Source organism: Gekko japonicus, unplaced genomic scaffold (assembly GCF_001447785.1).
Source record: "Gekko japonicus isolate JY-2015 unplaced genomic scaffold, Gekko_japonicus_V1.1 scaffold272, whole genome shotgun sequence".
NCBI classification, from domain to species: Eukaryota; Metazoa; Chordata; class Lepidosauria; order Squamata; family Gekkonidae; genus Gekko; species Gekko japonicus.
In genome coordinates, this window is record NW_015161413.1 from 960,180 (window position 1) to 984,694 (window position 24,515).

General features: G+C 42.4%; 1 protein-coding gene across 1 annotated transcript in view; it reads left to right on the plus strand.

The window, feature by feature from the left end:
- Nucleotides 1-1,641: 1,641 nt before the first annotated feature.
- The window catches only part of CLASP2 (cytoplasmic linker associated protein 2), a 151,365-nt gene continuing 128,491 nt past the window's right edge, over nucleotides 1,642-24,515 (plus strand). The window contains exons 1-3 of the mRNA XM_015427377.1: nucleotides 1,642-2,751; nucleotides 12,889-12,967; nucleotides 22,450-22,553. Coding sequence (XP_015282863.1) covers nucleotides 2,557-2,751; nucleotides 12,889-12,967; nucleotides 22,450-22,553 — 378 coding nt within the window. The 5' untranslated portion in view covers nucleotides 1,642-2,556. The remainder of the gene's footprint in view (nucleotides 2,752-12,888; nucleotides 12,968-22,449; nucleotides 22,554-24,515) is intronic.

Here is a 24,515-nt window from a genome sequence, read left to right on the forward strand (position 1 = left end):
CCCCCTTTGCCGCCGCGGTTACCGCTGCCGCCCCTGGCGGCAGCCATAACTTTTTAAAGAGCCCCTAACAAGACCTGGGGGAGCCAGAATGACCTCTTGCGTGTGATGCATCAGACGCAAGAGGTGGAATTTACCCCTAGGACTCCAAGGCCACCATCCCGGGGCTCAGAGAATTAAACTTTGTCGGTTTTAAAGGTGACACTGGACTCAAACTTTGTTCTGTTGCTTCAGACCAACACGGCTACCTACCTGAACCTATAATTATTGGTTATAAGGGCTTTGTATGTGTGTTAATGGCAGTAAGGCTCTCCCAAGTCCTGATCCCTGTGCCCCAGCCTGCCTTGATCAATCAGAGAAAGAGAACAGCCTAGTGGGGATCTGCAGTAGAAGTACTAGCACTTGTTTAAAGAAAAACCAAAAAGTACTGGTTGCAACCACTATTCCTGGCAGATAAATTAACAAATCCTTCTGTCCTATCACATTCCAACCACGCCAAAGGGGGTGGGGGGGAAATGCAACTAGCTTCCACTGAAACAAACGTGTCCTAAAAGCCTTGCAGTTTTTCAAGACACCCGAAGCGTCCTCCTCGTCCACTCAACACTAAATACGCGCACAAAACCCCAAACGCGCGTACCTGGCTAGGAGGAGCCTGCGAGTGTTCAGTTCAAAAATCGACCTACCCTGAGGGCTGTTTACTTAAAGCGCCTGAAAACGTGGGCTCCTTCCAAAAAAAAATCTTTCGAAGAGTCTCCAAACCGCCAAGAAGCTACAACTGAATACCTACATTTTGCTATTCTTATTCTGGTTCACTTTGCATTGACTTTCATTGCCTAAAAATATATCATGTAGACAGGCCTCGCAGTAGACTCCTAAAAGAGGCGCGCCCTCTCTTCTATGCACGATATGATTGGTTGAAGGAGCCCGGAGGCAATGCGGTGCTTGAAGAGGCGCAGTAGCGGTCACTCGGCGCATGCGCACCTTCCTTGTTTTGAAACAGAGTTACACTTTCATTGACTGAAGACAGGGCTTCCTCTCTTTTTTTGGATGCTATTATCACCCGCCCCAGAAGAGGAGCAGGAGTGGCCGCTTCCCTTGGGAAACACGGAGGAAATCAAGGGCTTAGCGCAGCTATGGTGGGACAGCAGCGTATGAACTCTTCCAGAAAGCAAGCAAACAAAAAAGACATAACACTCTGTCCAACACAGGTGCGATTTCTCGAGGAAATTGTGAACGTTCGAAAGTTTCCCTTGAGCATTCTCTCAGGATGTAGCGAATGGGATTCTGGGTCAATGGCCCCCACCCTCAACGAACCTACACCCGCCTCAGTGATCAACCTCAAGCCTCTTTCCCCCCTCCACGCCTCCTACAGCGAAAACCCCAAGCGGAAGCTAGGTAGTTAGCCTGCCGCTCTAGCCACGCTCTATGATATGTGGGGGGGGGGCGGTGCTCTGAGCCGGATGCGCGCTTTCAAGAGAGCGGGCAAGCGCGAGTGCACGCGCACACAACTCAAACACAAGGAAAGGGAGGCGCGTCGCAGTTCCACACATGCGCAAAAAGTGGAAGGAAGTCGAATTGGGCACGGAAGGTGGGGGGGGGGGAAGGACCCCAGAAGTGGAGCCGTTTACATGTCGCTGAGGTTGGTGTGAGGGGAGGCGCGTGCGCGGCGGCGCGAGGGGGAAGCAAAAGGCGGGGCGTCCCCAGGGTGAATGACGCCCTTGGCTGTGTGGCTGGCTGGCTGGCGCCGAGTCGAAGTGGACGCAACTTCCCCAAGACGGAGTGGTCGCCGCCTCCGCCTCCTCCTCGAGGGACAGAACCGGCGCGGGCTGAGCCGCCCCTCTCTCACTGCAGCCCCCCGGCCCCGTGCGCCGTCCTTGTCCTCCTCCGCGCCCAGTTCGGGGCTGGCGCGGGGAGTATGAAAGTTCCGCCTCCTCCTCCTCCGCCGCGGCACCGACGAGGCTCCGGCCGCTTCCTGCTTCCCCTGCTCAGGCAGAGCGGCTGCTTCTCCCCGCGGCGGTGAGAGGCTCTGCGGGGCGTCGGGAGACCCAGGCGCTCCGGCGGCCGCAGTCCTCTGCCCAGCCTCTGAGGGGCGCCCTTCGCCTTTGGCCGCCCCCGGTGATAAAAGTGCCTCAGAAGCTGCCGGCCACCAAGACTCGGAAGGAGGTTCATGAAGGGGAGAACGGAGACAGTGACGCGCGCGCCGGCCTCCCTCCTGAACACACATCCTGACCAGCCTTACGGGATTCCCCGTCCCTCCTTCCCGGCAATCACTGGAGACTTTATTGTTTGGGTGTTTTAAGATTACTTAATTCCACCCCCAATCAGATCCTGCTTTTGAATTTTTTAGGGTTATCTTTCAGGGGAAAAGCGACTTCACCCCTCTTCCTGCTGGTCAGACTCCTGGAGGGGAAGAGAAGGGGAACTTTCCTGGATACCTGAATCCGTGCAGTTGGGGGTTTCTTCGTGGGGACATTTCCGAGTGGCTGGGGACACATCGGGGGTTTTTTTTGTTTTTTTTTTTACCCCTCTCCTCACTGAAAACTTGCAGAGTAATCAACGATGGAGTTGGGCCGGATGGATTATTTCTGTGATCAGGTGCAGCAGAAAGATGTGGGCCGCAGGATGCAAGTCGGCCAAGAATTTCTGGAGTACCTGAATGATCCGGATGCGTCCTCTGACATCGAGCAGGATCAGCAACGCCTTGATAAAGTGATTGATGAATTAACGGGATGGGTTAACTCTAGCAATTATAAGGTAAGGCTGATGATGCCTGTTTCTGAATGTGTGCATGGGTGGGGGACAGGTCCATGTTCTGGATGTAGCCTTGGTTTGTGTTCCTCTGGTGTTTGCCCTTTCACAAAGCCTTGAGAACAGCATATTTAAATACTGAGGCTTTTTTAAAAAAAATGGTTGTATAGCTTGTAATTTCTATTTTTGTTTGCCTGCTTTTCAATATACTTCCAATGAGGTGGGAAGAAGAGCAGGATATGAATGTAAAATCTGCACATTATTGCATACAGATTCCTCTCCGTGCAGACTTCTTTAAAACTAGATCCCATTTAACTTTGTGAATAAATATGAATCAATATGCTTAGGATTCAGCTGGAAGTCCACTCACGCTAATTGCAATTTAAGTACCTTTTGGTGTTGCTTAATAAGACAGATTGTCCTTTGAGTTATAGAAATAAATGTTTGTTGTGGGTAGTCATTTTATTGTTAACTGATGTGATATTTAAAGAGAGCTGTCCTAAGCAGCACTACTTGGAACCCTGCTCGGCTCTATTCTGTGCAGCTTACTTCCCAGAAAGCATTATTCGATTTGCTCTGTAATAGTCCCAGTAGGAGACTTATTTTGTGATCCTCTTATGCGAGCATAGTTCTGCTTATGATCTTTCAGAAAACCCATAATGACTCATGTTTTAAATTATCTATGAAGACTTGTCTTGACTGACATACAGGAAAAAGTTATTGAGCCACGAGATGTGAAAGCATACGTGGGGTCTTTTTAAACTTTAGAGACCGTGGTAGCAAACCTGAGGATGTAGGTTTGCCTGCTTTAGTAGGTTATTCCGCAGTGTTTTAACGGCAGCCAGTTTACGCTCCTGTCATCTGGTGGCAGTCGTGCTCCACAGGCTACAGAGGTATCAGTTCACTGAGTTCTGGGGGATGAATTTGTGTGTCACCTTCTTAAGATACAGACATGACTGAAAAAAAGTTGAGTGGGAAGGCAGGCTGTATAGGAAAAGACTGGTATGTAGTAAAAAGAATGGAAAGGTGCCAATGCACTGGTTAAGTGCAACTTGAGTATTAGATGGATTGAATTGTAGGTATTGAAACATGAAAATACAACTTCTGTGCTTCTGATATTTTTGCTTCTGTGTTTTAATGGTTATGAATTTTATTTTGTGAGCCTCCTCAAGTAGTTCTCTGAAGTAGTGACATATAACTTAAAGTGCAAATGTATAAAATGGGGCCAATATGTTTTTTCAAAATGGGAGGAAAAAAGTTTCCTGTGGCGGTAAAATTAAGTATTTACCTGGCTAAAACCATCCGATAAATCCTGTGCCAAGGCTGAATGTTCCTTGCACAATCAGAGATCCCCAAATCTTTTATGCTTTTGATATGACTGAAATAGGGCTGGAAAAATTCCCAGCACCTGGCTGCCCAGGTCATAAAAAGTTTCTCAAGAATCTAATTGTCCTTGTTAAAATTCTCACCTGTTTCCAAAATCCAGGCACTAGAGCCACAACCCGAGGCCAAGCAGAAGCTCAGCTGGAGGAGGAAGAAAAGAAACCCATTGTCCTACATCTGCTAGATATGATATTAAAAGTTGAGACCTGGATTCCCAGAAATACCCAGCATAAATTAGAGGGTCCAGTACTTTAAGGGATATGCAGAAGCGGGGCACCAGAGCTTAAATACATTATAGTACCTTCTTGGAGAAGATTATGGGACTTGAATGCTGGAGGAATAAAAGATAAATTATATATATAAAAAAATTCTTTTAGGTGTCATACAAAGATTAAGTCAGAAAAGTAGCTGTCCAGCCAAATAAGTGCTGTCCAAAACAAAACTGGTGTCTGACCACCAGTTAAATACTCGTTTTTGTAACTTGGCTTTGCACAGCTTCTGGAAGTATAACACAGAGGATGCCCCCTTTACATCATCAGAGAGGCCATCCCAGAATGCCGGCACCACCATGAAACAGCCTAAGCACTGGCAGAGGCTAATTTGCTAAACTATTCTTGGTAGTTGGTGAATATGTTCACAGTAAACAACTAAAAATCTTTCAGAGAAGCATCACTGAATCCTTGTTTTGAAATTTATGAGGATTGCATAGATCTGATTTATATATATATGAGATAAATTTTAATTTGACCAGTCCTTTAAACTCTTACATTGGTCAAGTGTTTGAGTCTACTGTGTAGTGTTGTGCAGATATTTCAGAACAGCTTGTGTGTATATAAATATACATCCACTCTACCTGTGGCAGTCATAATGGAACTAGAAATGGTGGAGTATCCACATTAATTGGATATTGACTAACAAAGCATGTTTCATATGTTGTCGCTATCATTCTGAGTGCAGCAGTAAGACAGAAAGTTAATAAAAAGAGATTATTTTTCCCCAAATCATGTTTACATTGTTGCCATGTTTTAGTTCATGTGTTTCCTATCAGTGTTCTGTAGAAGCAATCAAGAATCTTAGGGAACCTTTAAGGATATGGTGCTTCGGGGGGGGGGGTCAATAGTGGGAGGGCTTCTAGTGTCCTGGTCCCCCTGCTGGACCTGCTGATGGCACCTGGTATTTTTGGGCACTGTGTGACAGAGTGTTGGACTAGATGGGCCATTGGGCTGATCCAACATTGGCTTCTCTTATGTTCTTATGTTCTCTTATAATAACAGATTTATTGTGGTCTAAGCTTTTGTGGAGAGGATTCTGTGTCAAATGGATGAACTGTTACTTTCATTTGCAGCTATAATGTGTCAGGAAATTGGGAGCAAACTGTAAACAATGTGGTCAAAGCACCAAGGAAAGCAATGCCTTTCTGTGCAAAATATTAACTGAGTACAAGCTAAGGGAAGTGACAATTTACAACCATAGTTATTGGCAATAGTTTAAAAGTGATAGTGGGGAAGAAATATGTGGTCTCAAATTGTAAAACAGTAGAATCAAGTCTGCTAATGAACTCTAAAGTCAGCAGTGTCATGATGTTCAGTGACTTTCAGGTTAGCTGTAATGCATTCTGGAAAATTAACTCTCTCACTGGCTTCTGAACATTGCCATTATGTATCAGGTTTGTTATATATATAGTGCAGAAAGGCATAATTGTCAGGATCTGGCATATATCCCATTGAAGGATGAGCAAGTGAATGGGCCCTCCAGGGAAGGGCTAGTTACCTAAGTGGATATGGGCATAGAGCTGTTTCAGGACCTAGTCCCTGGATTTTGTGTTTCAGCTGCTCCATTATTGTTTCCTGGTGGCTGCTTTAGATGAACAATCCAATTAGAGAGATTATTTTATTTACGACATTTATATCCTGTCTTTCTGCCCAATCAGGACCACCAAGGCAGTTAACAATTAAAACAGCATAATAGCATACATTATAGGGTTGGAACACTTTCCCTATGAAGAAAGGTTAAAGTGCTTGGGGCTCCTTAGCTTGGAGAGACGATGGCTGAGGGGTGACATTATGCATGGGATAGAGCAGGTAGAGAAAGAAGTACTTTTCTCCCTTTCTCACAATACAAGAACTCGGGGGCACTCAATGAAGTTGCTGAGCAGTCAGGTTAGAACGGATAAAAGAAAGTACTTCACCCAAAGAGTGATTAACACGTGGAATTCACTGCCACAGCAGGTGGTGGCAGCTACAAGCATGGACAGCTTCAAGAGGGAATTAGATAAACATATGGAGCAGAGGTCCATCAGTGGCTATTAGCCACAAGGTTTAGACAGGAACTCTCAGTCTGGGGCAAGTGATGCACTGTATTCTTGCTCCTTGGGGGGGGGGAACAGTGGGAGTGAGTGGGCTTCTAGTGTCCTGGCCCCACCAATGGACCTCCTGATGGCACCTGAGTGGCCACTGAGTGACAGAGTGTTGGACTAGATGGGCCATTGTCCTAATCCAACATTGGCTTCTCTTATGTTCTTATAAGGTAAGGCTAAAGTAACTCTATAGAATTGCACAGTCAGTGCCTGTTAAGTAAAAATGGGCCTGTCATCATTCAAGCCCTCAAGGAGTCATGTAATCGATACATTGGAGTGGTTTTAGGTGGTTGCTATAATTTGCCTTTTTACTTCCTCTTCTGGGCCTGTCCATTATTAAAGTGGTCAATCCCATGGCTTGGGTGACCAAACAGGGTTCATCCCTGCAAGAGACATTACGGATAACATCAGAAAAACACTGAACATCATACATCAAGGCAAGGCACGTCCACAGGCAAGGCACTAATTCTGATGTTGGATATTGAAAAAATCTTTGATACCTTAGAAATCAACTATATGAAATCAATCATGCAGCAGATGAACTTTGGAGCTGCGTTCAGTAAAACAATTTCAGCTATAGACCATCAACCTAAAGCTACACTCTTAATAAACTGCGACAGATCAGCTAACATAAACATATTTCGGGGCACTAGGCAAGGCTGCCCACTATCGCCACTACTGTTCGCAATGGCTATGGAACCTTTAGCTCAAGCTCTAAGAAACAATTCTTAACTTAAAGGTCACAGCATTAGTGGTAAAGAATTCAAGGTGAGCCTTTTCGCCGATGACCTCATGATCTACGTCACAGAACCACTAACAACTCTTCCAGTAATCCAACAGACCTTAACATCATTTGGAGAAGTGGCAGGTTTGAAAATCAATTCCACGAAATCTATCATTTTCCCGATAAGACTACACCAAGCTACTACATCTCTACTCAAAATGACATACCAGTTTCAATGGGCAAAGAACTACATATCATATCTGGGAATTAAATTGCCGCTAAACCCTGCAGATTTAATTAAACTCAACCATGAAGCAATCAATGCCGAAGCGTCTGACCTGCTACGGAAGTGGAATGATAAGGCGATATCATGGCTAGACTGCATTCAGACAATTCAATCTTTTATTTTCCCTAAATATTTATACTGTTTTAGAGCTCTCCCGATAAATCTCCCTAATTCCTCGCTAACAAAATGGCAGAAAAACCTTACAAACTTTATTTGGCATTTCAAACGTCCCAGAGTTAAATTTGCAACTATCATAAAACCCCTTCAAAAGGGAGGGCTTGCAATCCCAGATCTTCAATTATATTACTTAGCGTCGCAACTAGCCAATCTAATTCGCCAATACCACCAATCAGTAGAGCTGGACTGGCATCATATAGAACTGAATTCGATACCACAAAGTGACTTCAGAGAGATTCTGTGGACAACAAACCATCGTTCGATGTTGAAAAGGATATCCAACCCGTACTTGAAAACCACATTGAAAATCTAGTTTGCTAACAGATCCCTTTTAACCAATTCTCCTTCCACATTAAGTACATTCACTGGACAAAGCTGGTTCCCACCCACATTGGAATCGAACTCCTTCCATAACTGGAGGACAGCGAATTTGATGAGACCAATTGACATTGCGGCCAAGGGCAAGCTATTGTCCAAATTTGAATTGGAAAAGAAGGGTGGTTGCAAACTGCCATGGATGGAATATATGCAGGTACAACATCTGTTCCAGGATAGTAAACTCAAGTTAAATCTTTATGAGCCACGTACCAACTATGAAAGACTATTAAAAGAAAACAAACCTAAGAAAGGGTTAATTTCCAAGATTTACAAACAACTCCTGGAAGTGAAGTCAAATAAACCGCCTAGCTATAAGGACCTATGGCGCAAAGACATTAAAAGATGCTTGACAGACGATCAATGGGAAGACATCTAGAAAACGCATGCAAAAAATATCGAACTCCCTCAATATTCCGGAATCAGCGATGAAAGTGCTACACAGATGGTACCTTACACCTGTAAAATTGGCACATATATACACAAATACCTCACCACTGTGTTGGAAGCGATGTGGTGAGAAAGCATCGTACATACATGTATGGTGGGATTGTCCATTTGTTGCTCAGTATTGGAAATTATTCAAAATATCCACGCTTTAACAGGTTACAACTTACCATACGACCTGGCATTGATTTTGCTCCACCTTTGGCCTACAGATGGTGTACCTGAAATTAAGAAAAAACTAATTAATGTTCTGCCAATAGCTGCTAAAGTGTTGCGTAGTTATCTGTTTGTTTACTTCTTTAGATATGAACTGCAGTTTTGAGACTGCCTTACTTTTCAGAGGTAAATCTGTCCAAAGAACTGAAACATATGTGGCTGTATTGTATTGCTTTGCTGTAGCTGTTAGGTGATGCAGTGTGCTTTGTGTAGTGGCTGGAAGTATGTAATGGTAAGTAGATTTAGTGCTCATATAGTGGCAGCAGTTGCACCATGGTGTTCGTAAAGCAAACCTAGTGCTATATTGTGCATATCATTTAGCCCACATAGCTGTAGGCAGGCCTTGACAAATTTTCTAAAAGCCAATCCCAAAACATTTAGGAGCTAGACTTTTTTCCCCATTCTTCAGATTTTTATATGTTAATTATCATATTTTCAAATTATTGGTGCCACAAAACCTAATCCCAACCTCTTTACACTTTGTCTCTATTTCTGATAGTTCCTTTATTATTTCAGAAGTGCCATATAATTGAATATTGAAGCCAGTATAGAAAGCAGCTGGTTAAGATATTAACTAATTCATCACTGTTGAATGTTGTAAAGCTAACATATAAGCAAGCAATGACAATAACATCATGCACATGTATTTTTATGCCATACAGTAAAATATATTCCAATGAGACTTCTTATTGAGAGACACTATACAGAATAATTGCTAAAAATACTAGGTTCACTGGGGACCTGGTGCCTGGGATTTGTCAAGCCCTGCTGTAGGGGGAGGGACAGATTCATGAAGGCAAAGGTCAATCAGTGCTTCCTAGGTATGATGATTAAAGAGAAACGTCTACATTCAGAGGCAGTAAGACCAGTGCTTGGAGGCATCATTCACTGTGTGAAACAGAATGCTGGACTGGATGGAGTGCTGGTTTGATACAGCAGGGTGGTATGTTCTTAGAATCATGTCCCAGAACCGTTGTAGTCTTTATTCTAGGAAGAGACATTCCTCACTTCTATCCTGTCCTCCTCCCTGAAATTGTAGCATAAGAAATATATTTCTTCCTGGTTCCATAGGCAGAATAGTTTATGACATATTCTAAATAATTGCATAGGTGGTAACCCAGTAATAACAGGCTAATCCATGCATGCAGGCTGAGCTTGTTGCGAATAAGTTGAGTTGCATATAAATGTTGCCTACCCACCTCTTGAAAATTTTCCTCTGCTGTTAAACATTTCTGTTGAAGTCCTTTTCATTTTCCAGAAACTCTTCCTCAAACACCACCTTATCAGGTAAACAGTAAGGCTTAATTGTTCACATATAATGCACATAAGCCAGGAGCATATGGGTGTGAATACCCTGTGCGTATAATAAAGAATGGCCTAATTGATTTTCCCTAAATGCTTCTGACCACCTTGCTTTGTTGATAACGCAGCTGTGACTGAACAGTTCCCATAGCTGTGTGCAGCTCTCCCTTATCTGGAGCCTGGAACAAAGTGAGAATCTAAACCAACAGAGGCCCTTTATATGTATGTTAAAATCTTATCTTAATTGTTCTCTAATTGCAAGTTTTAGAGGCCTGCTGTCAGGCGAAAAATTGTGTATTTATTTCAATTGTGTTGAATATGCTTTGTTCAGATATTTGCTTTGTTTCTGAGTTCTACAATCCTAGCTCTATTACATTGCTTATTAGATGTTTCATCCTGATCATTGTATTGATTTACACTGTGTAATCCACCTTGAGTCTCGGTGAGGAAAACGGAGTATAAATAAAGTAAATAAAATAAAACATAAATATATAAGTGATATTAAAAGCCAGTTGAATGGGCTGGGAGCATCTAAAGCTGCAGCATTACTGAAGCTAAGTAGATCTGATCATTCTCCTGTAAACAGATAGGAAGATACATGCTTATGTCACACTGCGCAACCTTCCAGGAGCAAAGGAGGACGTTTATGCTGTTAATGTTTTTTAGCTGATGTATTATTCCTTGACAAGCCAGTAGGTGGCAGAGGAAGGCCAAAGTCTTGTTTCCTTAGCTTTTGCTGAGGTTTTCTCAGCATCCTCAGAGCAGCTACCTAAGCTTCTCCAAGACAAGGAGGTTATTCTTACTTCTCCCACACATACACCCTTTCTTCTCCTATAAAGTATAGAAGTTCCAGCGCCATTTATTTATTTATCTCATTTGTACCCTGCCCTCCCCGCGATGCGGGCTCAGGGCGGCTAACAATCAAAGCATAAATACAATTAAAAGACATAAAATCTTCCAGCTTCCTTTCTCACCCTCCTCTCAGCTTGCTTGGTCCCACTTTTGGACTGGTTCCAGCTTCTTTCCCTCCTCCTTTCCCAGTACGTATTTGTCATGGTGTTCCCTGTGTGCTTTCTGCTTGTGGCAACCCTGGTGTCGAAAAATGAAATGGCTTGTGTGGAGGGGTGTGATTTAACCAGCTCTGCTTTGCGAAGTTGTGTTTGAGGGGCAGGGTACCTGGACAATATGTCCCTTTCACATATGGTAGTTTTGTTTTTCCTTTCATGATAAAAAAAATGGCTGTGTTTTGTGCAAACATAAATGTACATCAGAGGTGTCAAACTCATTTGTTATAAGAGCTGGATCTGACATAAGTGTTACTTTGTCGGGCCATGTGTGTCATAAAATATAATGCCAAGTACAGGAAATAAAAACTTTATAGAGGACATAGGCAAACCCAATTAATATTTTTTACACAAAATACAACAGGCTTAAAACGTTAACACTCTTTACAGTATTTCCATAAAGTATCTCCCTGATTCCCATCCTCCTGCTTCCATCACCCATTGCTCATTAGCACTGGGACAGTACACAGGGACAAAATGCACAGCCTCTGTCATCTGGCAATAAAGGTAATGATGGCTTCAGGAGGGAATTGGATAAACATATGGAGCATCAGTGGCTATTAGTGTTTGGGGGGAACAGTGGGAGGGCTTCTAGTGTCCTGGCCCCACTGGGGGACCTCCTGATGGCACCTGGTATTTTTGGCCACTGTGTGACAGAGTGTAGGACTGGATGGGCCATTGGCCTGATCCAACATTGACTTCTCTTACATTCTTAGTTGCTCACAAGCTGGATAAGAGCCCTGGATGGGTCCATTCCAGCCTACAGGTTGTATGTTTGACACCCCTGATATACATGGTGTGCTTATCTTAAATGTCCCATCTGCTAATTAAAAGGAAATAAAACTTATGTTTGATAAGGAAAACTGTTGAATCTTGTCCAGGGAGCACTTCTATTACTATTATCTGTTATCTTATAATCCAAAAAAGAGTGACTCTTGCTGGCATGGCCAACTGCAATGCTAAATTGCTTATGTGTGCTCAAGATTTTTTCCAAAATTCCTACCACTTTATCACCTCAATTAGTTTTTCACTCTCTGCTTACTGCAGTCATATTTCCAAATAGCTTCAGCAGCCCTTCTGTCTCTTAAACTTCTGTTCTCTGCCAGCTGAAGGACAGGATGGACTCTGTGTGATTCTGTGTTCAAACTATAGAGAAAAGCTCAACAGAGCTTCTGCAGTTCTAAATTAGAGCATAGGCAATAAAAATGAGTTGTGGGGGAATAAAAATGCCTCATGATGGAATATCTGCATAATCCAAGCAATACCAAAACACACTGCTATTTGGAAATAAAAAGTGAATTTGAGGTATAAAACAGAAGCCTTCTCTGAGGTTAGCCTATGATGGCCCAGTTGTTGTTATGCTGTAATGCAGACAGACCTCTTGATATTGGCTTCCAAGTCATGGCCTGGTGTGAGTGAAGCCTGCTTTACAATAGAAGCAAATTTAGCTTGTACCTGCTTTGTTTAGCTTGTACCTGCTTTAAATTCATAGCATGTAAAATCAGCTTTCAGACCCCCATCCCCAAATTGTATATATTCCCCAGGATTAGGAACTGAGGGGCTGAAGCCAAGCACTGTTCTTCACAATGTTTCTGCAGTGCATGCTATGTAGCTGAATGACAGAAGCAGGTACCAACTAAATGTTAAACCTGTTCTTGGTTTGTCTGTAATGTAAAGGTGGATCAAAGGCAGCCTTAGCTAGAATTACTGTCTGATTTTCCATCCTAAAAGGTTATAGTTGTGTGAACCTGACTGTGATGTGTAAACCGATCACGTGATCCTGCATTTTTAACATTTCTTATCATTTCCATAGGTGTCATTACTTGGATTAGATCTTCTAGGTGCCTTTGTTGACAGATTGTCAGGACGCTTCAAATCTTATATAGGAACTGGTGAGTGGTTTTAAAATACTCTTTTTAAAGGTGTACAGGTAGTAATTTCTTAAAATGGGTTCAGTCTGCACTTCACATTTTGGTTTTGGATACACTAAAGTAAAAAACAAACAAACAGACATTGTGTTAGTTGATTGTAGTATGCTAGAGGATAGTACAGCATGGTTTGAGTTACCCAACTGCTACTTCAGATTTAGAAGCCGGCATTTCAGCAACCAAAATCCATATTATTTTCAAAATACTTCTAATATGACTGGATTAGGTAGAGGGACTACATGTATATCATAAGGACCTCTGTACATGCCATCTCCCTTTTGCTGTGTTTTCTCAGGTTTTAGCAACTTGATCTCCAGGCCCTCCCACACTGGCACACACTGAACAGCCTCTTTTCAAAGTGCATGCTGCAAGCTGCATATGCTTTTTGGAGGCTCAAACATCATATTTTGAGACCCTTACCAGCTATACTTGAAAGACAGGTCTAAGAAAAAAATGTCTGTTTTCTACATGTGGTCTACAAGGTCAGGCCTAAGAGGGTTCCTCATTCTCCAGAGCCATAGTCCAAATGGCTGTGATGCAGGTTCTGCTCAGTCTTGCCCTTGATTGGAAGGCTGTTATTAGAGGAGACTAGGAACTTCCTTATTGGTTAATAATATCTAGATCGAGACCAGACAAACAGGGATGGGAAGTGGTCTGGGAAAAGTTTTACAACAGTTTGTAGAAGTAGGAAAATACCAATATCTCACACAAACTGAACTTTGGTATCCCAACTGAAAATTGCCTTTGGCTGTTTTCACTGAATGCAGAATGGCACGTTGCTACTTCTCTGCTGAAATCCTTTCCATTGGAAAAATATGATGAGAACCAATTCACTTTTACACCAGAAGTAATTATGTTGACTTCATTAGGACTGTATCTCCTTGGTGCTACTTAGCTAATTAGTTTTCCTTGGGCTGAGCTATTGGTTCCCAGCAACAAATCAGCATGTTTTCCAGGTACTGCAGTGAGGTGATCCGGCATCCAAGTGAATGTAGGCAGCAGTGGCATTGTGAGTGCTTGCCTTAAAGCTTAAAGGGGGGGGGGGGGGGAGCGAATTTCATCCCCTTCTCCTAACATGGGAAGTCCTTGCCCCCTTCCCTAGAAAAGTGGCAGGGCTTCATTATCACGTTAGCTAGATGGCATGAGAAGGGATCGCCTTCTGTCCTTACCAAGCATACCCAGATCCCCCACAAATCCCAGAGAATGCTTCTCCACAGGATTGCTATCCGCAGACTCCTGGCTTCTCATACTACATTATGTATCCCGGTATGGCTACCTGGAAGCAAAAAAAAAAAGTGGCCAGGCCCTTTTGTTAATTTTGCAGAGGAATGTAGTGCTTGATGAATCACCCATCTCGAAAATGTAAGAACTCTCCAGATGTTAATTGATGACATCTGAATTTTAGTCTGTGCCTATGAAGATCACTAGCAAGGGTTATTGTCAGATGGCTCATCTGATTTTTGAAATTTGAGTTCTATCTGAAATGTGAGAGAAGCAAAAGCCTCGAACTAGTACACTTCTTTGTGCCTCCTGACTTTAACACTCCCTGGGCAGAAAGTAAAACCAGAAAGTAAAATCTCTGTACACAAATACAACACCTTTATTGGCATAAAAAATCTCTGTACTTTAGGTCTCCCTGAGCCATATCTGTTACCCCATTTTCATCCACATTGAGGGAGGTCCCAGGTGCAAATGAACTTAATATTGTGTAGGTTCATATATCACTTTCTACAAAGCAGCATGGTCTTTGGCTTGTGCTTTTAATAAGCTTTGGTTGGTTTGACTTCAAAGAGTTGTTTCATGCCAGCATAACATTTTTAGGTGACTGTGCACACAGGATTTTTCGAGCCACAACAATGCCTTCATAAATATTGTTACTGTGTATGTCTTGTTAGTGCAGAGATTAGTTTTGATTTGATAGTTGAAGCGAGTTGTAGTTGTGTGAAAGTTGTAGTTGGTACTTTGAAATAAGATACGAAAAAACTATGGCACCATTCCCATTGGCAAACTAATCTAATTCAGATCAGATCACAGCACGATTTTGGTCATGTAAAATCACTTACGACATTTAAGTACCTTTCAGATTCATTATTCTAGGATTAAACTTTTGACTTGTGTAACAGCAGTGCTGAAAAGTTCAATGTTTGTTCTGCATGTCTGCGGGTATATGTGGAATTCTTCTCTTTTGTTTGGTGCTTAAATAATGTTCTTAAGATCGTTAGCTCAGTTAAAGTGCACTTTCCCTTATTTAGTTCCCACTGAAGTTTCTGCAAGTACAGAGGAAGAATTAGTACTATGTAGTCGTTAATAGAAAACAGTGAAGCATTTTTGTAAAGAACAGAAACGAAACTATTCTGGCTTGCATGATTTCCACAGCCAACCCAAAATAAGTGAATCAGAGTTGGGAAGCTTGTTATGAAGTTAAAAATCGTTTCAGGAAGGCAGTATATGTACAGAGGCCGAACTGTGTCTGAATCTTCAAGGAGGATGCTTTCACAGGCAGTAGAGATAAATGTTTTTGAATATACTTACATGGGGCACTTTCACTGGGACCAAGCAGTAGAAATATTCAGTCATAAATTTCTTCCAAGTTAAAATTGGAATTATATACTGCAACATTAAAATGTTTCCTAGGATTATCATGATGTATGATATACTTTGTTGAGTGCAGGGGGAGTGGAAGGCTTGCTAGAGTGGCAAGTAAGAGCAACAGAGAGAGGTGGGAGTTGAGGGAGGCTTTTAAAAGTGTAGTTCATGGACAATCCCAGTTGGACTCAGAGTACCAAGATGCTGCTCTTGTACACAGAAGCACATTACCTAACTTGGCATAAACACTGTAGATGGAGAAGTCAAGACATAGCAATTAACACTTGATATATGGGCACATAAAAAACACTATTCACAATTTAAAAAGTCCAAGAGCTATAGCAAATTTATTGCCTAATCTTCCTTGGAAGGATAAATGCGTATATTGTTGCCTTGAGACCCTTTGCAGGGGGAAAGGTGGTATATAAATATTTTAATAAATAAAAATGCATCTCTGCATTTTGTCACTTTTGGCTGCTAGCAAAGCTGCGTGTGAACACCCTCCCTGTCCCCCACCAGCTCCCTCTTTAGTTGGAGAGTGCCCTGAAGTGTAAAGCATAAAGGACCCATATTAATTTATTAGCCAAATACTGTGACTAATAAAATAATAGTAGTGAAAATGGACAAGAATTACCCGAGGTATGCTAGAAACACACAGGGCAAAACTGCCACAGGAAGAAGTCAGATGGAAAAGAATAACGTTCCCTAAGGCAACTGCCTTACTGTATTCCTAAGCCTATTTCACCTGATCTCATTCAGGTCAGTCTCACCTCCACCTTGGGGTGAGGGATCAGCTCCCTCTGAAAGCAGCCTCATTGCCACTCAGTTTTAGGAGTGAACAACCTCCCTCCCTGTGCTGTGTCTTATGTGAACTCTCTCAAGGCTCTGCCTTCTCAGCAGTGATTGATTTATGTGTTCCCTCCAATTCTATCAGGCCCAGTTCTAGGCTTGGAGAATATGTGGAACCCAGAGGGAAAAACCTACAGCAAGGCCCAGGTACCTGTGTGTGAAGGAGAGTCTGTCTTGAGGCCTAAAAGCTGCTCCATTCATCCTAGGAAAGGGGAGGCCGTTTATCTTTGGTGGCATGGGGACCCAGATTCATTACAGAAATATCCAGTCTTTGTACGTGATTTCAACTGGAGTCTCCTGAGTGAAATTCCTCTCCTGAATTCCAGAATCTTCATATTGACATTAACCAGATTGAGTGTTGAGCCTCAGAAAAGCATTTGTGTTAGAACTGCAGGGTTACATTTATTTATTGTCTTTACTGTTTTTGCAACTGGAGTCATAAAGAGCAAACCCTCATCTCACAATAAACCTCGTTCCACAGGAAAACATGAAAGAATGTAAAGGTTGCTGCCACAAAAGTTGTCATATGATTTGATAGCGGCTGCTAGAAATGTTGCCACACGCTGAGTAGTTGGTTTGTTTTTGTCTCTAAGTAACCAGGATGATTTTATTTCTGGAGAGAGGCAGTCCTGATTAAATAAAGAGGAGATCAGCTCATCTCTTAGAGCTGAAAATTTGGGACAATCAAGCAAAATATCCACAGAATCAATTTTACTGCTGCCGCAATTACAGAGTCTATCTGAGTATGAAGTCTCATTAAATTTTCTTGACATCACAGCTGAAGGTAGGGCATTCAGGCGCACTAGCATGATTGCCCTTCTATACTTGGAAGAATGATCTCTGATAAGTAGTTTGGCATTGTTGGTGGAGTCTGAATGCCTACTGAAAAGGCTGAGCATACTCTGTGGGCTCTAATCAATGTGCTCTCGTAGTCAAAGTTTCTCAAACTGTGACAGTTCTTATCTACTTGTGACTTCTATCACATCATGGGTGACGCCCAGACATAATACTTTACGGTCCAATAATCTGTCCCAATCACTTGTGTGGTGGTCCAACTTAACTAGTCCAAGGAGGTTTAGATCTGGGTTTGATTTTAGAGTCCTACTTTTCAAATTGAATGCTCTTCCCCAGACCTTTGCTTCGTAAGACATCTGCCCAACTTCGGTTCTCAGGGCTATTCCAGATACACACTGAGGTATATATTGTGTAGGAGTCTTAATAGAGGTCTGTTGATATTGTCTGTTACTGTCTGTTACTGCACTGATCCATATCCCAGTAGGTTAAATATATATGTAGCCTTCATATGAAATACACCTGGTGTGTTAACAATTAGTGGTGAACAGAAGCTGGGTCACACATGTTTTCTGTGAAGATACGTACCTTTTATAATGTGAAAAATCCTTTTGAGATTTTTATCATAGTAATTTAGCATCCAAATATGTCTAACTTACAAAAGTGTAATCATGGCCTCAACTTTATAAATTATGTGCTGTATGGTTTCAGTAGGTAGCTGAGGATTGATTTATCCATATTTATAGAGAAGCTACAGTCATTAAAATCAGCAGGTTTTTTCAAATGTGTTTAATAGTGTTTGGATTTTTGAGCTTCTGCCTGTGAGCTAGGCATTTCAATACTAGGGCTAAAAGCAGTAATCACTGCTATTAACAAAGTAGTGGCTTCAACAGATTAACCAGTGAAGTCTGATTAATCTGCGTTGGACATCTGGTTTTTGATAAGTGGTAAAACCTTCATTTCCCTTCTCCTGCTTGCCTTGGTATTGTATAGCTCCTTTTTTGTAGTCTTTCTGTGTTCGCAGCAAGGCAGATGAATAGCCCAGAGACATGGGCTCAAGAGACTGTTGTTGCTTCCCATGTATAAGCAAGGTAGAGGAACGGAGGTATTGGACTTGTTATAGGAGAGGCTGTTTTTCGAACTGGTATTCAAAATCCTTATTTTGAGTATTATGTACTCAGATTTATTTCATATTTTGAGGTATGTGTCTTCGATATTCCGTATCATGCATATGTATCACTGCTGTAAAGCAGAGTATACATTTGCCTGGTATTTAATGTGAAAAGCATACAAGGCTTCTTGTTTACTTCCTTCAGTATTAAGGGCGGGGGTTGCTAAAAATTTGCTAGACAAAACTGGAGACCTGGGAGTTCTAGTATTCTAAAGTTGCTTAAAGGCAGCTGTGACAGACTGCACTTCTAAAAGTACTGTATGAACAGCTGAAGGGTTGTGAAGGGTTAATTCTTCACAGAAACAGAGAGCCTTGAGTGACAGGCTGCTCCAAGCAATCGGACTCGTTAGCATCAGCTGAGCAGATACAGTTTTGAGGGAGCTGCATGCTGAGGAGAAAGTCAGATTTCTGCCTTGGCTGAGTTGAGTACTGACTGATTTCAGCTCTAGCTGGGAAGTGTCGGGTATTGACAGTTTTGAATTTCAGTCTTAGCTGAGAGCAGTTTAACACAGATGGAGAACTGAGGGAAAGTTGGCAAGGAAGTTTGGGAAGTAGGCGAAGACTTCCATTTGGGCCAAGGAAAGGGGATAGATCTTTGAGAGAGTGTGAGAGAAAAATTCCCTACTCAGTCAAACTGGGAGTTAGCTCTGAAGAGTACAGAGATCCCTGATTTGGTGGGTTAGAAACTTCCTTTAGAGACCTTAAGAGTCAGTTAAAAACTCAAGACAAGTACTGGTGTTTCAAGAGAAGAAGTCTGGGTACTGGAAATGGTGTATCAGGCAGCGTTCTGGAAACCAAAAGAGTCAGTGAATACTCGAAGTGAATTGGAGTATTTGGGAAAACACTGTAACAAAAGCCTCTCAACATAAAGGTTTAAGTAACTGTGAATAGCTTAGGAAAGTCTCATTAGCCTGAAACACAAGAACTAAAGTCTGTGTGTGTACTGGTTTTACCTCAGAAATTTCAACCCCTGATTTCACCTGACCTTTCCCCTCTGTGTTGAATAAAATGTTTTGTTATTTTTGGATTTCAAAAGCACCTCTAGTGCTATTTAAGTTGTTTAGGTTAGAGTGGGCTCCTGATCCTTCTTTTAGGTTCCTGGGCTGAGCCCACAGCCAAAATATTGTACTGTGACAGGTTGGGACAGCCAGAGTTCTTCAGGAACGAAGAAAACACATTACTAGGATGGCTCAGTTAGTAAAGGGAAAGAAAAAAGGAGGGAAAATCTTGCCTCTGAGGGAGGGAAGTAAATGGGGCCGTCCTAACAGCATCTTTCCCAGAGCGAATATTTTATTTAAAACATTTCAATCCCTGTTCTGTACCCAATATAGAGTCCCCAAGGTAGCAAACATCAAACATTAAAACATTTCAACATTAAAAACATTTAAAATAAAGTGTGTATACAATAGTTCAATAGAAACATATCTCTCCTTATATATAATTGAATAGTGGGTGCCAAAGTTCTAAAATGCACTCCTTTAGTGTATGGACGCTTGAACTGTCAGTCAGAAGCCGCTGGCTGGGTTGACTGGCTGCTTTGTGCAGTCCCGCCCAGCGTTTCAAGGTCTTTTGCATATGGAAGCTGATTGGACTTCACTCCATTCCACACCTCAAACTCCCCCCCCTCCCCGCAAGGCAGTTGGAATGTCAGTTGCATATGGAACCTTCAAGGTCTTTTGCATATGGAAGCTGATTGGACTTCACTCCATTCCACACCTCATACTCCTCCCCCCCCACCGCAAGGCAGTTGGAATGTCTGGTGGTGTGTAGGTCCCAGGATCATGTTTTAAAAGCTGCCTGGGGGATTATGGACCATTCACACACTTTCAACCTTAACATACCTCATAGGGGGAGAGGAGAATGATGACAGCTGCTTTGGTTCCCACTGCAGGGAAAGACTGCCCTTTCTCTAGGCAGAGGCTGGGGGGGGGACATAGGGTTGCCAACTCCAGGTTGGAAAATTCCAGGATATTTTAGGGATGAAGCCTGCTGAGGGTGGGGTCTGAGGAGGAGGAGGAAGAGGGGGACCTCAGACAGATACAATGCCATACTCCCCACCCTCCAAACAAGCTGTTGCCAGTCTCCAGGTGACAGCTGGAGAGCTCTTAAAGCTCTGGTGCTAATTCAAAGTGCTGCAATTTGTCGACAGAGTAGTGTTTTGGCAAATCTTTAGGAATTGTTTGGTGCATTTACGATGAGGCACCCACCCAGAGCCTCTGGCATTTTCTCACTCTGCTGGCATCAAAACCAATTTAAGGCAAAATAAGAGGCTACTGAGAGGGGAGGAGATAAAGTTGCCAGCTTTAGGTATGGAAAATCCTGGAGATTTGAGGAGTGGAGGCCGGAGAGGGGGACATCAGACAGGTTACAGTGCCATAGACTCCACCCTCCAACCCAGCTATTTGCTCCTGGGGAACTATTGTTGCCAATCTTGGCCCAGCACCCATCAAACCATTCTCTTCAACCCCCTGCTGTGCAGCAGACTTTCCCCTAGGGTTGCCAATCTCCAGGTGGGACCTGGAGATCTCCCACTGCTACAATTGATCTCCAGATGACAGAGATCAGTTCCCCTGAAGAAAATGGATGCTATGGAGGGTAGACCCTATGACATTATACCTGCTGAGTCCTTCCGCCCCCCCCAATGCGGCCCTCTACAGAATCCACCCCGCTGGAGACCGCTCAAAATTACAATTGCTCTGCAGAAGGGAGGGCGGAAGTCAGCTGAAGTCAAAGGGGCAGATAATGGGAGGTTGATGGTTAGCTGGGAAGGAGATGGGGTTGCCAACTCCAGGCTGGCAAATTCCTGGGGATTTGAGGGGGTGGAGCCTGGAGAGGGTGGGGTTTGCGGAGGGGTGGGACCTCAGACAGGTAGAATGCCATAGACTCCACCCTCCAAAACAGCCATTTCATCCTGGGTAACAATTGTTGCCAATCTCCAGGTGAGGGCTACAGATCACTCAAAATTACAACTACTCTTCAGGGAGCAGAGATCAGTTCCTCTGGAGAAAACAGTGGACTCTGTCATTATACCCTGCTGAGGTCACCACAGCAAAATGACACTGTTTGCCCAAAGCCAGAGCACTCCCCCAGAGCCTCTTTCTAGATCTCGTTGTATTTATTTCCACAACGGGCTTTACTGCTAGTAAACAGATATAATACCCAAGAACCAGGGAGGAAGCTAATAGTTATTGGGAATATGCAAAACAGAATAAAAACATCTTCACCTGGTGGCAGAAAACAACAATTGAAGGAGACAGACAAAACTCTCGGGAGGGGTGTTCCAAAGTTTTGGTGCCACCAGTGGTGTTCCCTCTAAGCTGAGATCATGTGAGCTAGCTCACGGTTATTTAGCCTTCGGCTCACACATATTTGTCTTAGGAAGGATGGCTCCAAAGCAAACCAATTTATGCAGTAGCCAAATCGCTCACTCACAACTTTAATGCCAGTAGCTCACAAAGTAGAATTTTTGCTCACAAGACTCCACAGCTTAGAGGGAGTATAGAGAAGGCCTTTTCTCAGGTAGCCACCCATCTAGCCTGAGATGGTAGGGGTACCTAAGCAGAGACTCTAAAGATGGTTGGAGTAGATGGGTAGGTTGTTCCTTTCCTAGGGGTTTGTAAATAAAGCCTATGGTGGAAACACATAGACATTTAGAAACAATAACAGTCTTATGTGGATGGACCTGAGAGCCTTGGGCTTATGGGCTTCCAGCTTCCCTGAAACCCTTCTGACATTTATGTCAGCCACCATATATCATCGTAAGCTATGGTTTCTTGTCCACCATACAAAAAATTGTTTAATCCGTTTTTAGAAGGCAGAGAACAAAGAAATTATGGTTGACTGAAAAGCATTAGTAGCTGTTGAGCTAAAATGAGAGTGGGAAATCAAGGAGGCCCATGGAATCCTCTACCTAACTCTGGTTTATATCTGAATTGTGCTGTAGAACCTGTGGTAAAGTCAATTCCAGTTCTAGAGAAATTGGATGAAAGTGCCTGTGAACCTGAAGGTATAACTTTGTATTTCATAATGCTTTATTTCTCCCCTCTAGTTCTTCTGGTGTTGGTGGATCGAATGGGAGATGCCAAAGATCAGGTTCGGGAACAAGCACAGAATCTTGCTTTGAAGCTAATGGATCAGGCAGCTCTACCAATGGTATGTTTCTGGAAGCTTGAGTAAGATTCCATATCTGTTTATGCTGTGTCAAACATGAGATCTTGTAATTGTGGTAGATGGATTAGAAGGAATTTCAGAAAACGCAGCTTTTCTCATCCCTTCTTGACAAGTAGCATCAGCAAAAATTCTTGTCTTGTACACAAATATTGACAATGTGGTAGGCTTGTCTACCTTTGCTTCTGGTCGCCCTGTATTAAGATAATAGTTATGCAGTTGTATGTAAGCAGGCTTGGTTGTATGCGGTACACGGTGATCTTAAGAAGATTTACTCGGCTGTAAGTCCTGTTGATTTCTGTGGACCACATTCTCTTGGGTTTAGGATTGTCACTTAATGTGACCTGAACAGAATTAAGTTAAGCGTAGTACACATTCTTCTAACGACATTAGAGAGCAGATTTCAGTGCAGATTTATGCTAGAAATATATTTATACCAGTAATATAAATAATTCTAGGGGAAGGCAAAGAAGACCCCATTGGGAAAAAATATATATAATTACCAAAACATTTCCATGACAGGTTTAAAAAAAAATTTATTGCTTGTGGACTACAAGGGTTGTACTCAGATCTGTAATCTTAATTTCTGAAGTGTAAAATAGAAGGACAAATATTTTCTTATAATTGTACTTGTTTGTTTACAAGGCCATGTTTGTTTGACAAGTTTGCCTTTGTTCAGGCTCATTTTATTGCTCTTGTTTTTCGTGTGTCAATGCAAGCTGCAGCAGCCAGCTTCATGCCGCCTTTACTGATCCCTGCTCTCTTGCCATTTTTGCATCCCTCATCTCTCCAGCAACACCTGATAGGGCTACAAATTTAATTGTTTCCCTAAAGGCATAGCAGCAGTCTACATGGCAACACTGTTAAGAGTTCCAAAGGTCAACATACTTCCAGAAATATCCCATGAAACATGTTATTTTATGGCTGAATAAATAAACAAATTAAAATTTCTGTTCCATCTTTGCCAAAAGCAAAATGTGGGTTACCAAGTACTTAGGGTGAATTTTATCTTCTTGATAGTGCTGTGGTATTAATCTAGATTGAGAGGTTTTTGCCAAAGGCCGGCTAGATGTTGCGCATACATAAATTACCGAACTTCAGCAATTATTAAGGGGCCTATGGGGATGCTGCTGTCATGAAATTTCTCTCTGAGCATCTTTTGGTCTGTATCAGTGATGAAAAATTATACTGGCACAGCTAAGAACCATTGTTAATTAACAAAAGTTAGCTTTTAGTCGGGGTTAGAGCTAGTTAAAGGAGATAACAATTCAACCCTTAACCATGGTTAAAGCTATGGGGGGAGGTTTTTCACACAAAAGGGGAGAGATGGGGGGAGATGGAAACATATGGTTCCAGACCTGACTTCTGAAAAACTGTGGTTGATAAATTGGTCTATCTGTTTGTGCGTTTCCAGAGGGCTTATTGAATTATTGTTCTTATTTACATTTGTATCTTGCCCTCCCTCTGTCACTTCTCATAAAGTGTGATAGTATCCTAAAATATTGTGTTTTCTTCTTGCCAAATGCTTTGCCTGTATAGAGTCCAGCTGGACTTGATCCAGCCTAGTACTTCTGGAGAACAAGAAACCATCAATTTAAAATCCATTGCCTACTAAATGAACCCATTTCTTACAACGAGCACGTTACAAGTGACTTGAGAGCCATGCTGAATTTAAGATCATGATACTTAAAACCTATGCTAATACAATAATAGCATTTCCCCTCGAAGGTTCCAGCAAAATGTTTCAAAATTGTTTAAAATATTTTAATTGTGAAATATATTATCTCTTTTTAAAGTAAAAATAATTTAATGAATTCATACATACGACATAGTCTATTTTGGTCATGCTACAGCATGACTTGAATACTGGGAGGGTCTAAATCATAAAATGCTGCAGTCTGGGAAATGTGCTATTGCTCACTGTGCAGCTGTTGCTAAGCAACCTTT